This window comes from Tenrec ecaudatus, chromosome 9 (genome assembly GCF_050624435.1).
Source record: "Tenrec ecaudatus isolate mTenEca1 chromosome 9, mTenEca1.hap1, whole genome shotgun sequence".
Classification (NCBI taxonomy): Eukaryota; Metazoa; Chordata; class Mammalia; order Afrosoricida; family Tenrecidae; genus Tenrec; species Tenrec ecaudatus.
The window spans coordinates 34,015,553-34,031,367 of record NC_134538.1 but is presented as its reverse complement, the minus strand read 5'-3'; the positions used below and the strand labels follow the sequence as shown (position 1 = coordinate 34,031,367).

Sequence of the window (15,815 nt, the reverse complement as noted above, 5' to 3'; positions counted from 1 at the left end):
AATGAACTCGGTGGCAGTGAGTTTTTGGTTTGTCCTACAGAACTTCCTGCAGTGATGGGCAGCTTCTGAATCTGCACTGTCCAATACGGTAACGACTGGCTGTTTGTTGGTACGTACTGAGCCTTCCAAACGTGGCCAGTAAGACTGAAGGATGGAATTTAAGTCTTCTTTCAGTTTAATTAAACAGTCTTAACTGGCTGCTTAAATTTGGAGCCACGGTGTAGGGGAAGATGACACAGAAGGAAGGTAGGAGGAGGGCAAGATAGCCAGGGAATCAGCCTGGGAGTGTTTGGGGGCAGGAGGGCCCAGGAAGGACTAGCTGTGCCCTGAGGGCTCCTGCAGGACTCTTCTGTTTCCTCCTTCTCTGCCTTTTACTGAGAAGGCAGAGAAGGTCAGCCAGGGGTTGGGCTAACTTACCCAGGAGGTACAGTAGCTGGGTCTCCCTTGAGAAAGAAAAACCCGAGAACAAATGGTTGCATTCGAAGATGGTGTTGGCAGAGAATAGTGACCACACCAGGAACTGCCAGAAGGACGGACGGATCTGTCTGAAAGAAGCACAGCCAGAGTGCCCCTTGGAAGTGCGGATGGCAAGACTTCGTCTCACGGACTTTGGACATGTTCTCAGGAGAGACCAGACTCTGGAGAAGGACATTGCGCTTGGTAAAGTAGAAGAGAAGCCAAAAAAAAAAAAAGAGGAAGATCGTCAGTGAGCTGGATGGACACACAGGGGCTGCAACAGTGGGGCCAAGCCTAGAAATGACGGGCCAATTGTGAGGATGGCACAGGGCCTGGCAGAGCTTCAGTCTGTTGTACATAGCGGTTCTAAGAGCCGGAATTGACCCCAGGGCACTTAACTAACAACAGCATACACATAGAAGAAAATTATATGAATTATATACATATATTACAGACATATAATTTTCATAGATCTCCACATAACAAATATGTACAACATACACTAAAAGATTTAAAAGTTATATTTAATCACTATTGGCATCAAGATGAATAGTATATATCAAAATAATTTCTTTGACCTGAAAGTTCCTTTTTCTTTCTGCTGACATATGCGTATGCATATGTATGTTGTTGGACTTTTGGCGGAACGAAGCACTGCCAGGTTCTGTGCCAGTCTCACAACTGTCATTATGTGTGAGCCCATTGTCGCAGCCACGGCGTCAACCCATCTCATTGAGGCGCTTCCTCTTTTTCGCTGAGCCTCCACTCTATAGAGCCTGATGTCCTTCTCCAGAGATCGGCCTCTCCTGAACGTGTCTGTATTAGGTTGGGTTTGCAGGAGAAGTAAAACCAGTGATGCTCATTTACATATAAAAGGGAACTTGATATCCAGAAGGCGCCCCAGCCCAGTCCAACTCAAGTTCATGGGTCTGATGCTAGCCAAGCCCTCTGCAGACTCACAGAGCTGCAGCAGTGAAGTGGGAAGCAGGGAGCTCACAGGCCAGTGGGTGCTGAGTCATATGGATCCAAGGTCAGGGGATATGTCACAGGACGCTGACAGTTCTCCAGGTCAGCAGCTCACATGGGGTCACTCTTGGAGGCAGACTCAGTGAAGTCCCAGCCAGGAGGAAGCGAAGAGCCAGAGAGAAGAGAGAGAAGAGCCTCACTCTCTTTCTTACCCCCTCAAAGCAGCAGCATCAGGCTGTGACCTGATTAATAGCTTCAAGTTAACAAAAAATTAAATGGCTACAAATATCCAAAACATGGGAACAAAGTCTCACCATCCCCAATGCTAAGGACATGCTGGTGCTCATCCAACAGAGGTTTGTTTATTCTTCTGGGAGTTCGTAGTATCATTCTTCACCAGCGCCAGAGCTCAAAGGCATCAATTCTTCTTTGATCTGCATTATTCATTGTCCAGCTTCCAAAGGCATCCAAGGCAACAGAAAAGAGCATGGCATGGGTCTGACAGGTCGCCAGATTAGGGATCAGGGGGTTGACTCCACCAAACGCCTACCCTAAGCGAAAATTAGCTGGTCATGCCACAATAAAGGGGTGGGAAAGGAATCAGGCTCACATTAGACGTCCGAGGGGACAATTCAAAGCGGACCTTGCTCAGATCCTGGGACATAATACATCACACGCGTAGTCCTGAATATAGCATGCTCCTGAAACGGAGCATGCGCAGACTACACTCACCTACTTAGGTGCAGGCGCAGGTCAACCTTCACAGGTCAACCTCACAGGTGCCCATGAACTTAGCCATCAGGCATGGTAATACCCACAACCACGCCCCCTCAAGGAATGTAGGAGGGGATAGCAGCAGGGCCAGCTGTGTGTCTCTTGGTGGTTCCGCTCTGCTGGCACCACGCTCTGGTTCCACTCGCTGCTTCAGACACTGGTTTCACGTGGGTTTTAGCGCTCTCCGGAAGTGGCCTTCTTCAGTGGGGAAATCTTGCACAACCTCCTCTCAGCTTTGCATGCTTTCCAGAGATAGTGGGTACCCTTTGAGACTGTAATACCTGAAACTCCCCTTTCCCTCCTAAAAGTAACTCGGATTATGAAAGTGCTTCTGCCCCATGAATCCTTTCAGCGTTGAGAAGAACCAAGGTAAACCAACCCAGAAATCTAACAGGGCAGACGCACCTTAATCTTCAACATGGCATTTTTGTTTTTTCATGCTTTGAGGAGCAGATTTCCCCAATGCAATACGTGATTGGGTTTCCTGACTTTCGCAGACCTCGATTGTGAATCCCAGGAAAATGCAATCCTGGACAACTTCAGTCTCTTCTCCATTTATCATGATGTTGTTTATTGGTCCAGGAAGGAATCTTCTTTTCTTTACAACAACAACCACAACTCCAGTTGGTGCTGACTCATAGCAACCCGACAGGGCAGGGTAGAGCAGTCCCTGTGGGCTTCTGAGACTGTAACTCTGTACAGGAGTAGAAAGCCCATCTTTCTCCTGCGGAGCGGCTGATGGTTTCAAACTACTGACCTTGCAGTTAGCAGACGAACTTGTAACCATTAGGCCACCCAAGGCTCCTTGTTTTCTTTAAATTGAAACATCATTCATATTGAAGGCTGTCCTCTCTGATCTTCATCAAGTCCTTTTTGCTTTCAACAAGATTGTGTCACCTTCAAATCACAGCTTGCTAGTGAGTCTTCCTCCAATCCCGATGCCATAGTCTTCTGCACATGGTCTAGCTTCACATGCTATCTCTTCAGCAAACAGAGTGAGTATGGTGAAATGTACACCCCTGGCATACACCTTTCCTGGGTTTCTTTTTAATTGAACTTTTCAGTGTGAAGTAGGTGAAGGTTTACAGAGCAAATCATCTGTTGTATATTCACTATCTCATCAAACCTCCCAATGTCTTGACCTTTCTTTGGTGAATTGAAATCACACGGTCTCCCCTTGTTCTGGTCCAACAACTGTCCCTGGCTACAGGTTCCACATGAGCACAATAGATGTTCTGGAATGACAGTGCTTTACAATGTTACCCATGTCCCAATGTTCTGATCTACGCAAATGCCTCCACATTGTCAATAAGACACAAAGATCTTTGTCTAACTACAAGGATATTTATTTGGGGGGAGGGGGAGGATGGCTGTTGTCTGGGGCCCACGGAAACCCTGAGGTGAGAGGGGGAGGGCACACAGCGCTCTCACACTGTCTGGCTACCTCCCTTTGAAAGAGCCCTTCGGCCAGAACAAGGTCTCCCTGGATAGCCCCACACACTCCTGGGCTCACTCCCAGGACAGGTTTGAAAAACGATTCTGCCTTCTCTCTGCCTCAACCTGAGGGCCACTGTGCCAGCACAGGAAGGGATGGGCAGTGGTAAACTCATCCAACCCCCTTTTACAGAAGAAGGAGCGTGGGCGCAGAGAGGTTGAGGAGTCCGTCCAAGCGCACACAGCTGCATCCAATCCTTGCTCAGGTTCCCAGGCTCAGAGTTATTTGTCCCAGAGCTCTGGAGCCCCTTCCTCAGCCACTGTGGGACCACGAGAGGGCACAGGTCGGCATAGCGTCATTCCTGAGGGCTGTCCCCCTCTTCCCCGTTCCTGCTCCCCCCAAACGCATCCTCCTACATATCTCCTTTGTGCGTGTGTTGGGACAAGGGCCTCCCTCCCCTCGCAGGGAAGGAGGGAAAGTACCCTGAGCCCGCGGACGCAGGTCCCTAACCCGCGATGGGCGTCGCGCAGGAAGCCCGCTCCCAGCGCGCCGGACCGGCGGGAATGGAGCTCGGCTCCTTTAAATCCCGCCCGGGCGCGCCCGAGCGGAGCCGCGCCCTTCCCGGACCCGCAGCCCCGGCCCGGCGCGTCTCCGCCACTCTCCGCCCCGCGCCTCTGCTCCCGGGAGCCGGCTCGCGCCTCGGGCCTCCCGGCGCGGCCATGAGCCGCATCTACCAGGACGGCGCCCTCCGGAACAAGGCGGTGCGGAGCGCGCGGCTGCCCGCCGCCTGGGACCCTGGCGCCCACCAGGGGTAGGCCCCGCCGCCGCCTCTGGGAGCCACCCCAACTCCGCCACCCCAACTCCCCAGGCTGCGGGTGGCACGGAGGAAGGGAAGATTGGGGTGCCCACATTGCCCTCTCGGGCCCGCGCCCCGCAGCCCGAGCTGCACCCCCTGAGACAAAGATGCGCAGGGCCACAGGCCGGCTTGCCCGCGGGCTCGGACCTGTCCCGACCTCTGTCCCTCCTCCAGCGCGGGCCTTTGCACGGGTGCCCACCCCCTCTAGAAAGGACCGCGCCCTTGGGGTGCCGGTGGGAGTTGGCGAGTCCAGGGCAGAGTTGGGTGCAGGAGAGCCCGCCCCGGCGGATATCCAGATCCTAAAAGCAAAGGAGCCCTTCCAGTCAAACTGACACGCCACTCACACCCCTGCCTGGAGCCGATCCCGCGCACAGCGACCTGGGAGCACGGAATAGAACCGCCCCGTGCATCCCGACGCTGTCAGTCTTCAGGAAGCAGGCTGCCCAGCCTTTTCCTTTGGAACAGCCGGTGGGCCCCTGTTTTCTTTTAGCAGCCAAGTGCCTTAACCATTGTGCCACCAAGACTGCCTGAAACCCAAATGCTACCTCCTGTTTTGTATGTGGTGGTTGTGACAAAATAAGAGTTGTTTTCCAATCGTGATTTCCTCCCCCCACCCCACACACCTTGTCAGCCTCTCTCCCATTTCTGCATTCCCAAAGAGGGAGCCTCCGGTGCTGATTTTATGCAGAGTGGAACCAGAAAACCTCGGGTTCAGCTGATCTCACGGGCCACCCTGCCATCTCAGTCTGGTCAGGAAAATCCTAAGTCCCCGCATCCCCGTTTCTCCAGCTCCACCAACCACTTCCGTGTTAGGTTGTTGAGGAGCACTGCTGGCGTAGTATGCTGCTAACCCAAGGTCAGAGTTCAAAACCACCGACTGCTCAGGGGAAAGTTGAGGCTTTCCACTCCTGAAGACATTGACAGTCTGGGAAACCCACAGGGGGCAGTTCTGTCCTGTTCGAGAGGGTCACTAGGGGTCAAACTTGATGGCCCTGAGTCATTAGGTCGTCCCCTATGTGATGTGAATGACAACAGAAATATATGCACGGCTTTAAAGTCAATGAGAAGGGATGATCATAGATAGCCCTTTAGAAACACCCCCCCCCTGCCCAAAATTGTTTTTCGGTTAATAAAAAGGCAACATCCTTTATATGTAGTAAACGTTTTGATAGTTTACAAAAACCCTTCGTGCCCACGGTCTTTGTCACCTGAGGAGCAGTGGGGAGTGCTGAATGTGTTCTCTGCCTATTGTATGTAAGACTGAGTTCTGGGCTCTGCAGGGGGGCCCATTGCTTGGTCTCAACAGCACTGCCCTCTGGTAGTGCCCTCACTTGCACACCCACTCTGGGATAATAAAATCCACCCCTCCCACCGCCCCCCATCCCCCCACCCCCACAGGTCAGGATCTTGCTTCGCGGATCTTGGGCCATCACACTGGAAGGGGGCTATTTTCTGGCAGAGCTGACCCATCCCTTCTCTTCCTCTTGTCTCAGGGGCAACGGGGTCCTGCTGGAGGGAGAGCTGGTGGATGTGTCATGGCACAGCATCTTGGATACCCACGGCAGGAAGGTGCGCTGCTTCTGGGGTGGCAGCTCGGCGCTGGCTTTAGTCCTTCCAGAAGTCGCTCCCTGCTCCAGGCTCTGCCAGTGCCGAGGACTGGGGAGGGATGCAGCTTCTTCACTGAGTGGTGCACGGGGTGTTGGGAGATGTGTCCCAACACCAACACCAACCAAATGTGGCTGAAGATGGGAAGGGATCCATTCAGGCCATGCTGGGCAGTGTGTGGCCAGGAGGAAAGGCCCGGGTCGTAGCTCAGAAAACAGACCAGGCCCTGGACCCAGATAGTGTGATTGGGCTGAGATTGGGAGCCTGAAAGCAGGAAGGGGTGAGGTGGATGCTTCAGGACTCAGCTTGTGGATGCCCTGAGGAGGGCCTGCAGGGGTGACTTATGAAAGGAATGGGGCCAGGAGCCTTGCTGGGCATGGAGTAGAGGAGGGGAGGAAGGCAGGATGGGTGGCTGGCTCTTTGTTCTTAGAGTCTAGGGCCCAGATCCCTTCCCTCTGGCCTGGTACTTCCCACTGCCTCAAAGTAGCAGGCAAGGTCAGAGAGGGCAACCAACGACCTCACCCCTCCTGGGTACCAGCTCTGATCCTGGGCAGTTGTGCGCATGCCAGCCCTTGGGAGTGGGTTATCATAAATGTACCGCTACGTTTGTTGTTTGCAGCTCTATAGAAGCAGGGCGGCTCTTGGCACCGACTCATCTTTTTTCATTGCTGTTTGCGACTGGGCATCTAAGAATGTTGGGCGTTTACAAAGCAGGTCACCTGTGTGGACCTGGATCTCCACTGGGTGCACATTGGTGGCAGGGACTATGGGAGAGGGCTGCTGTTTTCTGGGCTTTTATTTCCACGCTTCATGTGACCTCTCCGTTGTTGACAGTTAGTGACTTCCCATCTCCTTGGAGCCCCTGCCACTGTTGCTCTCTCTCATGTCCAAGGTGACATCTTACACAGCCATCTCTTTGCTGTCGCTCGTTGCTGCGCCAAAGGATCCCTGCCTGTCTGCCAAATAGAATCCCAACCCAGAGCGCCAACTGAACGGCTGCCTCCAGCGGATGCTGCTTGTTCTGAGTGTCCGCGCCACCCCATGGCATGACCCGGATATGTTGACAAGGTGACTCGTTGATAGTAGCACCCTGTCAAGGTGGCCAATGGTGCTACCCAGAGCCTTTCTCTCTACCCCATGAGAACGCCCCCCCTCCCAGCCCCCCACTACTTTGATGCCAAGAAATGCTTTGCTTCGCCCTTCCTGGCCATGCCAATCTGGAGTCCTGAGCCAACCTTCTCAGGAGAGTCCATGTGCACGCCCATGCTGAGGCCGAACTTCTGCTAGGGCTGACTTGTGCCCAGGCAGGCAGGGTGCTCTCCTCAGCCCGCTCCAAACTTGCTTCCTCCAAGTTTCTTGGTGAAGCTAGAGCTAAAAAAGCAATGTCCAGTCAGGTCGAGCTCCTCCCTTGGCCATTCCTGACCTCCCTCATCCATATCCACTCACCTCGGCTAGATCCTCAGGAACGCCAGTCCGTCGTGATGGGCTCTCCGACCTACCCCTTCTGACTGCCCCTCGCTCCAAAGCTCATTCCTGCCCTGTTGCCAACTTGTTTCCTGAGAGACCCTCTGGGGTCTTTGCTGCTCCGAAGGATTCCTTCTTATTTACCAGATAAGCTCCCAATGCCAACTGGGGATCTGCCTCCAACTGATCACGCTTGCCTTCCTAGCCTCGGCTTCCCCAGGTCTTGGCCAAGTGGCTCAAGGCGCTCCACTGTAGGTGGGACTCTAGATTTCTGTGTACCTGTCTTGTGTTTAATATCTATTCTAGTCCCTTACCTCTGCACTTGCAGGTCTCTCTGCTCTCTGAGACTTCACCTTCCTCAGCTCTCCCAGGAAGTGGGCATCTCTTCATCAGTCTGCTGGCATCATGCATTGGCCTTTTCTTGTTAGACTAGCCGGCAAATAGCAGCTAGGGTTCGCTTCCCGCTTAACACCGTGCTTGCTCCTCCCCAGGATCCCATTGAAGCCTTGCAGCATTCCTAAGGGTAGCCATCACTTCACCCCTGGCTCGCAGAGGATCCTGGAGCTTGGGAGGCTGGGAGTGATTTGTTCCAGGTCATGAATCTGTTGGAAGAGGCAGAGGGGCCACTGGGCCCAAGGTCTTTCTCAGTACCTTTCCCATGACACGTTGGCTGTATCCACTTCTGCTTTATGGTGTTCGGGGTGCTTCATGCTTTGTGCTTGGCTCATGGATTTTTGCATGTACTTTCTATCCTGGTCATGTGCAGGCCTTGTGCCCACCCTACTATGGACCTCTAAACCTCAACTCGCAGCCATCTAGTAGATTCTGACTCATACCAGGCCTGTAGGACAGAGTAAAACTGCCCCCTGTGAGTTTCAGAGAGTGTAACTGCTTCCAGGAGTAGAAAGCCTCCACTTTCTCCTATAGAGTGGCTGGTGATTTCGAACCGCTGACCTTGTGGTCAGCAGCCCAACATGCAACCCACTACACCACCAGGGCTCATTGTGTGCTCTACTGAACACATGAATGAATAAATGAATGAATATTTGAATGGGGGACATCAGCCCAGCTTGAATATTTTTTAGAGCTGAGGTGGGACTTGAGGGTTAAGGTGAGGTTGAGGAGGGCCACGCCCAGAGCCCAGGGGAGTTGTGTGTTGAGGTGAGCACAGTGATGGCAGCCTCCTCATTCTCTCTCTGCCGGACCACAGGAACGCTACTACGTGTTGTATGTCCAGCCCAGCAGCATCCACCGCCGCAAATTTGACCCCAAGGGAAATGAACTTGAACCCAACTTCAGCGCTACAAAGAAGGTGAACACGGGCTTCCTCATGTCATCATACAGTAGGTATCCTTCCACCCTTCTCCCTCAGGGCCCTCCCACAGGGCGTTCTTCCTTGGCCCCTGAACCTCTCAACCCCTAGATAATATCTTCCCAGGATGGTTAGCCTTGAAGCTACCTTGGGACCAGGGTCCTGTCTAGCTTTCTATTTCCCTTCCATCTTCTCCTACAGGCTACAAGACCACCCATGACCTGGCTCTGGACTCTTAACTGGTTGTGTCCATCTGTTTAGGTCATGCTTCTTAGTGGTTTGATAAACACTAAGTAAACAGTCTCCATTTTGTGATCTGATGTGAGTGGTCAATCCATTGGAAGAGGCATTTATTCCCTTGTGGGAATGGCCTGCATCCAACAGCTGTAGATGTTTTGGCAAAGCCTACCCTTTCTTGATCCTGTATCTGATTTGTCATCCTCTGACCTCCTGGTCTGGGGACTTGAGCCAGCAGCCTTTCATCTGACTTGCCGATTTTGGGATTTGTTAGCTTCCATTTTGAATTATGGCATTGGCAAACATATTGACTATACCATGGACTTCCAGAAGAACAAATCAAATTGTCTTGAAAGAAGTAAAACCAGGAGGCTCTGTAGAAGGGACGATGTCTAGACTTTTATCTTGTGTACTTTGGACATGTTATGAGGAGACAATAGCCCCAAGAGGAGAGTATCGTGCTTGGTAAAGTGGTGTCAGTGAAAAAGAAGACCCTCAGTGAGATGAATTAACACAGTGGCAGCAACAATGGGCTCAACCTTAGCAGCTATTGTGAGACTGGTCCAGGACGGGGCCGCGTTCCATTCTATGGTACATAAGGTCACTGTGAGTCGGAGCCGGCTCGAGAACACCTAACAATAACAACAACCCCCAAAACCCTGCGAGCCAGCAGCCTGCTGCCTGACCTGCTGCTTTGGGGTTCTTCCGCCCTTGTAACCATGTAAGTCAGGAGAAGCTTCCAGTAAGAGGGGATCCGTAGAGCATCTGGAGACCACTAAAGTTTGTTCCTGCTTCAGCAGATCCTCCCTACCTCTCCCCAAAGCAGTAAGACTCAGGATCTGGAGAGATCCCTGCCTGGCCTCCATTGTTTCAGGAGGAAGGCAGAATTCTGTAGTGAGTTTGGAGACTGACTCGTTGTGTGATCTTAGAGCAGTAACTTAACTTCTCTGAGCACAGGTTTTCTCATCTGTAACATGGGAATCTTAAAGATGGAGTAACCCTCACTGAGATTTACTGGTCAGGAAGATACTGTGCTGACACATGCTTTACAGGCCTCATTTCGTTTACAGCTGCTGTCAGTCCTGTCAAACAGGCACATTTTCTCCCTCCTTTTCAGGCGCAGGGCAATGAAGTAATTTTCTCTAAGCTCAGATTCATGAGTACCCACAGGCCTGCTGTGCAGTCTGTGAGGGGTGACTGAGGCAAGGCATCTAGAGCACTCAGTCACAAAAGACGCTCTGTGGGAGTAGCAGAGGGAGGAGGAGAGTCGGGCATAGGAGGAGGAATGGAAGGGGTAGCTGGCTAACTCCATGAACAACTGCCCCCTTTGCCATGAGACCAGAACTGGAGCGTGCACAGCGACCATTACCGAACAGCTGATTCCTCAAAGACACTACAGGAATCCTGATCTAAACAGGGATTATATGGATCAGAAGTTCAAATTCTCAGGGACTCCAGACTTTCTGGAGCCATGGAGGCTAGATGAACCCCTGAGCCCAGGGCCCTGAGATCATCTTGAAACCTGAAACCAAACATAGGTATCCCCGAAAGTTTTTTAGTGAAGACTGTTTTGAGCAGTCTGATCAGTCAAGATCAATCTAGATCAGTGGTTCTCAACCTTCCTACTGCCATGACCCTTTCATACAGTTCCTCATGTTGAGGTGACCTCCAGCCATGTTTTCATTGCTACTTCATAATTATGGAAAAATGTAATTTTGCTACTGTTATAATTGGGATACCCCTGTGAAAGGGTCATTCGACCCCCAGGGGGTCGCGACCCACAAGTTGAGAACTGCTGATCTATAGGGTATTAAATTGACAACAGCTACTCTTGTGGATTAGACAAGAAGCATGGGGGCGGGCAGTGAGTTTATGGTGATGCAGAAGGGACACTTGGGGAAAAGGAGGCCGGGCATGGCGCCACAACTTGAAGAATGTAATCAATGTCACTGAATTGCTGGTTGGGGTTCCAGTTCATACGAGCAATGACTGATGACTGGTGGCAGATAAGTTCTCGTAGTAATATCGTCTTAGTTTCGTGAGGTACCTTCAGCAAAAGGCATACTTCTATGTCAGGAAAAACCATTTTGAGGTCAGGGCTAATATAAGATTTTTAGCAAAACTTAGATGAACATCTTCTAAAATCACCGAAGCTTCGTAACATAGATAGGCTGTCCTACGTAAAACAATAGTTTTTAGAAGCACCAAGAATTTTGAGGAATGCTGGAAAAATTTACGAAATGAACCCCAAGAGGGAAGACAGTCAACCCGGTGAATGAAGAAACAGCGTCCGAAGAGCAGACACTGGTCGAAGACTATAGGATGACCATTGTTAAGGTAGCTCTTGGAGTTGAGCTCTCACTGGCTCGGCGTTTTCAGTGGTAAGTGATCAAGCTTTGGGTTGAACGGTTTCTAAAAGCACTGCATGAAGATGGGCTGGCTCGAAGGGCTGATCTTTCCAACAAAGCTGAAGCTCCTGAGGACGAGCCTTGCCGCTGCCAGTCCAGTCCCGAGCGAGCGGCGTGCGCCAATCGAAACGGTGGCTTCTGAGGGAGCTGCGGGGCCAGTGAAATGAAGGCAGAGAGATCAGCTGAGAAGTTCTAGTGCCGAAATTTTTGGATTCCAAAGAGGTCATATTGGTAGATTTTCTCAGACCTGGTGATTGCGGAACTTATTTTGAGGAGGATTTCAGAAAATTGAAAACCACAGTGGTGAGGAAAAGGCCAAGGAAGTTGGACCAAGGGGTAATTTTACCCATCAGCTGTGCAGCTGCTCCGTCTTTGAGGGTAGCAGAATGGCTTGTGAAAATCTCATTGGGGTGCCTTACCCCATCTACCCATGGCCCTACCCCTGGTCTGGCCCCTTCAGGCGTCCTTTTGTTTCCCAAACTCAAAAGGATATTTCAAAGAAGAATGATTTGAGACCCCAAGAAGGCCAAAGCTGCCATTTTGCCCTGGTGTAAATCAGAGAATGCAGAATGTCTGGGAGATGGAAGCGCCACCTTCCGAAGAGGGTGGACCTAAGTGTGGACGACATACTGAGAAAACGGTAGCTTCGCGATTTGATGTTTCTCTTGAAGAACATTTTCTATGACTTTCTAGCCATGCTTTTTGACTTACCCTCATATTCTCAGGAACAGAAATCAAAAGAAACGTAAAGGGGAAAAAAAGAAGAAAGAAAAGGTAAACATAAGGCCTTTGTAAGAACTTCAGGAGTCTTGGTGACATAGTGGATTATGCCTTGGGCTACTTAACCACAAGTCCAGCAGTTCAAACCCACCAGTCACTCCGAAGGAGAAAACTGAGGCTTTCTGCTCTTGTAAGATTCACAGCCCCAGGAAGCCACAGGAGCAGGTCTCCCCTGTCCTGCAGGGTAGCTTTGAGCCAAGCTTAATTCGATGGCAGTGAGTGTGTGTTTTTGTTTCTGTAAGTGAATCGATAATAACCCATCCAATGCTGTCTATCTGCAGAGGTAGAAGCCAAGGGGGACACGGACAGGCTCACCCCCGAGGCGCTGAAGGAGCTGGTCAATAAGCCAGAGCTGCTGGCACTGACGGCGAGCCTCACCCCAGACCAGACCGTGGCCTTCTGGATGCCCGAGGCACAGATGGAAGTGATGGAGCTCGAGCTGGGGGCCGGGTTACGGCTGAAAACGCGGGGAGATGGCCCCTTCCTGGGTTAGCAGTACAGCCTTCCTGCTGACATAACTTCTTGTGTGGGAGTTGAGGACTCCTGGTCCCCTTCCTGAGCCTTTCCTCGGAGCTCATGGCCACTGGCTAGTCCAGTCTCGGTGGGCCCCAAGTCACTTGATATTTATTTTAAAATTCCTGGACACATGCCTTTGGGGTCTTGGCCTGGATGCCCTGGATTCCAGAGTGTTGTCCAAGCCCATGGTTCTTGTGAGCAGCCTTATAGCCTAGTAATCTAGTGCAGTGGTTCTCAACCTGTGGGTCGTGACCCCTTTGGGGTTCAAATGACCCTTTCACAGGGGTTGTCCAATTTATAACAGTAGCAAAATGACAGATATGAAGTAGCAATGAAAATAATTTTCTGGTTAGGGGGGTCCCCACAACATGAACTGTACAAAAGGGTCGCGGCATTAGGAAGGCTGAGAACCACTCAGAGACTCCCTCACCACACCCTGGCCGAGACAGTACAGAGGACAAAGGCTGAATCGAGTCCCACAGGACCCCCCACCCCAGACGAAGCCCTCCCCTTCCCCGCAGTGTTTCCCACGCAAGGCAGAAGGCCATTCAGCTTCTCTTCTTCTTTCAGAGTCATTAGCCAAACTGGAGGCATGAACCGTGACCAGATGTAATTTTGCTGGGGATGGAAAGACAGGCACTTCCTGGACAGACAACATCATGGCCCAGAAGTCTTCAGAAGGGGCCACTGCGGAGGCCCGCGAGCAGGGAGACGGCGCAGAGGACGAGGAGTGGGTAGGTCCGGGAGACGGCTGTGGACCTGGCCTTGGAGTGCTCCTCTCTTCGGGTAGTGTTGTGGGACGAGGGGAGGACAGCAGCTCGTTTATCGGTCGTGATAAGCTCCTCATGGAATTCTGAGGGGTGAGCCCAAGCCTGACAGCCACGGTGAGGGGGACCTGGACGGGCAGTGTCCCCGTTCCGCTGCTTGTGGCGTTGCTGAGTCACAATGGACTCCAGGGCACCCTACATCCACGCACCAGAAACATTCCTACAAGGTTCCGGGGGCACACCCTCCGTCTCAGTATCTGGTGCTGCCCGAACAGAAGCCCCATCCGCGAATGGCTTCAAGAGCAGATGTGAATGTGCTCCCCTTTGGAGGCTCTGCATCCAAACCGGGCCTGGCAGGTAGACCCTTCTGTGAATCTCTTAGTGCGCAGCGTCCATTGACCGCTGTCCGTGTCCCTTGGCATGTCTTTGCATGAGTGCCGCTGTGGCTACTTTCGTAACTCAGAAGTGATTGGGTTTAGGATCCACCCTACGTTGGATTTTCTCATTAACATAAGAACAGGAAAGGCAGGTTGCAGCCCCAAAAATAGATGTCTCAGGGGAGACAGTTTGACCTGGAACCTTTCCGAGCTGGGTCTGTCTGCATGTATGCCCCAAAGATGTAAGGAAACCAGGAGGATTGGAAGAAAGGGGTACTGAGGAGAGCCTGCAAAGGCCAGTAAATCTCTCAAGCATTTCCACTGCAAGTGATTGCATTAGCCGGGCCGGGTCAGGCCAGGCCGTGGTGCAGGCGCATGAGTGATTGGCTTCTTGTTTGAAGTAGCTGGGAAGTGACTGGGTTGCTCCTCACTAGTTTTTCCCCCTGGGTCAGCCTCCTGGTTTAGCATCAGGCTGCAGGCTCTTCACAGTTGGGTTGTTTTCCTAAACTGTATTTCACTCAAAGATTTGAATCGCTATCAAAGGCCCCAATTTGAACAGTAAAAACAAAAATGTTTCCCAACAGGAAAATGAGCCATTTATCTAGGTGATAAAGATGCTTTTTATCTATCTATCTATCTATCTATCTATCTATCTATCTATCTATTTATTTATTTGGGGGTGACAGAGAAAGCAAGGCCAGATAGAATTGAGAGTCTGGATTCTCTTTTGTCTTGGGACGGGGGATCTGGACTGCAAAATCACTGAGAGCTGCCGGCCTGGCTCCAGGGCGAGCCTAAGGAAGAGAAGCTGTTTACCCAAAGACTCACTAACATGCTTTTACTAAGAGCTCTCTCTTTGTGTCTCTGCCCCCTTGGGTTTCCCCAGGATGCCTGAAGTTCATGGGGGACAGCAGGCCTCCAGGGCCCCACCAGAACCTGCTGTGGCGCTGTTGAGAGGTTCTTCCACCCACTTCCACTCTGGAGCTGAAGACAAAGAGCAATCCACCTGAATCAGCCTTACCTGATCCTTCCTACCCCCATCTTGGAACACCCTTTGGATAAGCTCCTCTCGTGGGGGTGGGGGCATACAGTGGCTCAGGGAAGGACCCTCCCTGGGTGAGAATCTAGTCTTCTTAGACCTTTTCCATCCTGGCCCATGATCTGGAACTTATTTTGAGAGACAGGTGGTAGACAAGTCTGGGGCAGTCTGAGATGAACTGGCTTGGTCTTGGTGCAGAGTTGGGGAGCATCCATTGGTCAGAATGGTGGGGGAAGTTTCCAGGGGGCACTTTTCTCTGTGCCTGCGATTCTTCCTGCTTTCTTTCCACACACCCACACCGTCCCAAGCCCCACACTCTGCATTGCAGCCTCTGCTCTCCTGCTCCCAGCCTCCTTGTCCCTGTCCCTGCTTCCTTCCACTGATCCTGTGCCCCCTCCGAGTTTCCTGTCTGCTGCTTCCTTCCTGGGCTGGTTCCTGGTGAATGCTGTTCTCTGCGAGGCCAACAGTGTGCACTCTCACTCCCCATCTCTCAGACTCACTCTGCCAGGCTGCGTTTTTGAAAACACTTCTGTTGTTGTTTTGTACCTTGGGAACTTTTTAATAAACAAGTAAATTTTCAGAAAAGAATTCTTCCAGCGTGCTGAGTTCTTGTCGCGTAAACAGTGTTCCAGCTGAGTAGCGTCCCGATTGGAAGGACTCCCATTTCTCGTTGTTCTTGAACTTTGCCTTGCTGGCTAGTGTACCCAAATGCAGATCCGAGGAGCGAGAGGGAGTTAAGTGTACATGTCCTAAGGAGGAGTAAGGACTGGGGGGCACGTAGATGGACCTTGCTTGACTTGAGGAAAGACAGGGGGTGGCGGTG

General features: G+C 51.8%; 1 protein-coding gene across 1 annotated transcript; it reads left to right on the top strand.

The window, feature by feature from the left end:
* Nucleotides 1-6,029: 6,029 nt before the first annotated feature.
* On the top strand, nucleotides 6,030-15,580 carry LOC142456735 (arpin-like). Its single transcript, XM_075557969.1, has 5 exons — nucleotides 6,030-6,056; nucleotides 8,767-8,899; nucleotides 12,575-12,781; nucleotides 13,380-13,543; nucleotides 14,840-15,580. Exons 2-4 carry the CDS (start codon nucleotides 8,887-8,889, stop codon nucleotides 13,403-13,405), a joined length of 246 nt encoding a protein of 81 aa, XP_075414084.1. The 5' UTR covers nucleotides 6,030-6,056; nucleotides 8,767-8,886; the 3' UTR covers nucleotides 13,406-13,543; nucleotides 14,840-15,580.
* Nucleotides 15,581-15,815: the final 235 nt, after the last annotated feature.

Coding starts and splice junctions, on each gene's coding strand:
- LOC142456735 (XM_075557969.1), top strand. Junction 12,782..13,379: donor GGGAGATGGCCCCTTCCTGG/GTTAGCAGTACA, acceptor TTCTTCTTTCAG/AGTCATTAGCCAAACTGGAG.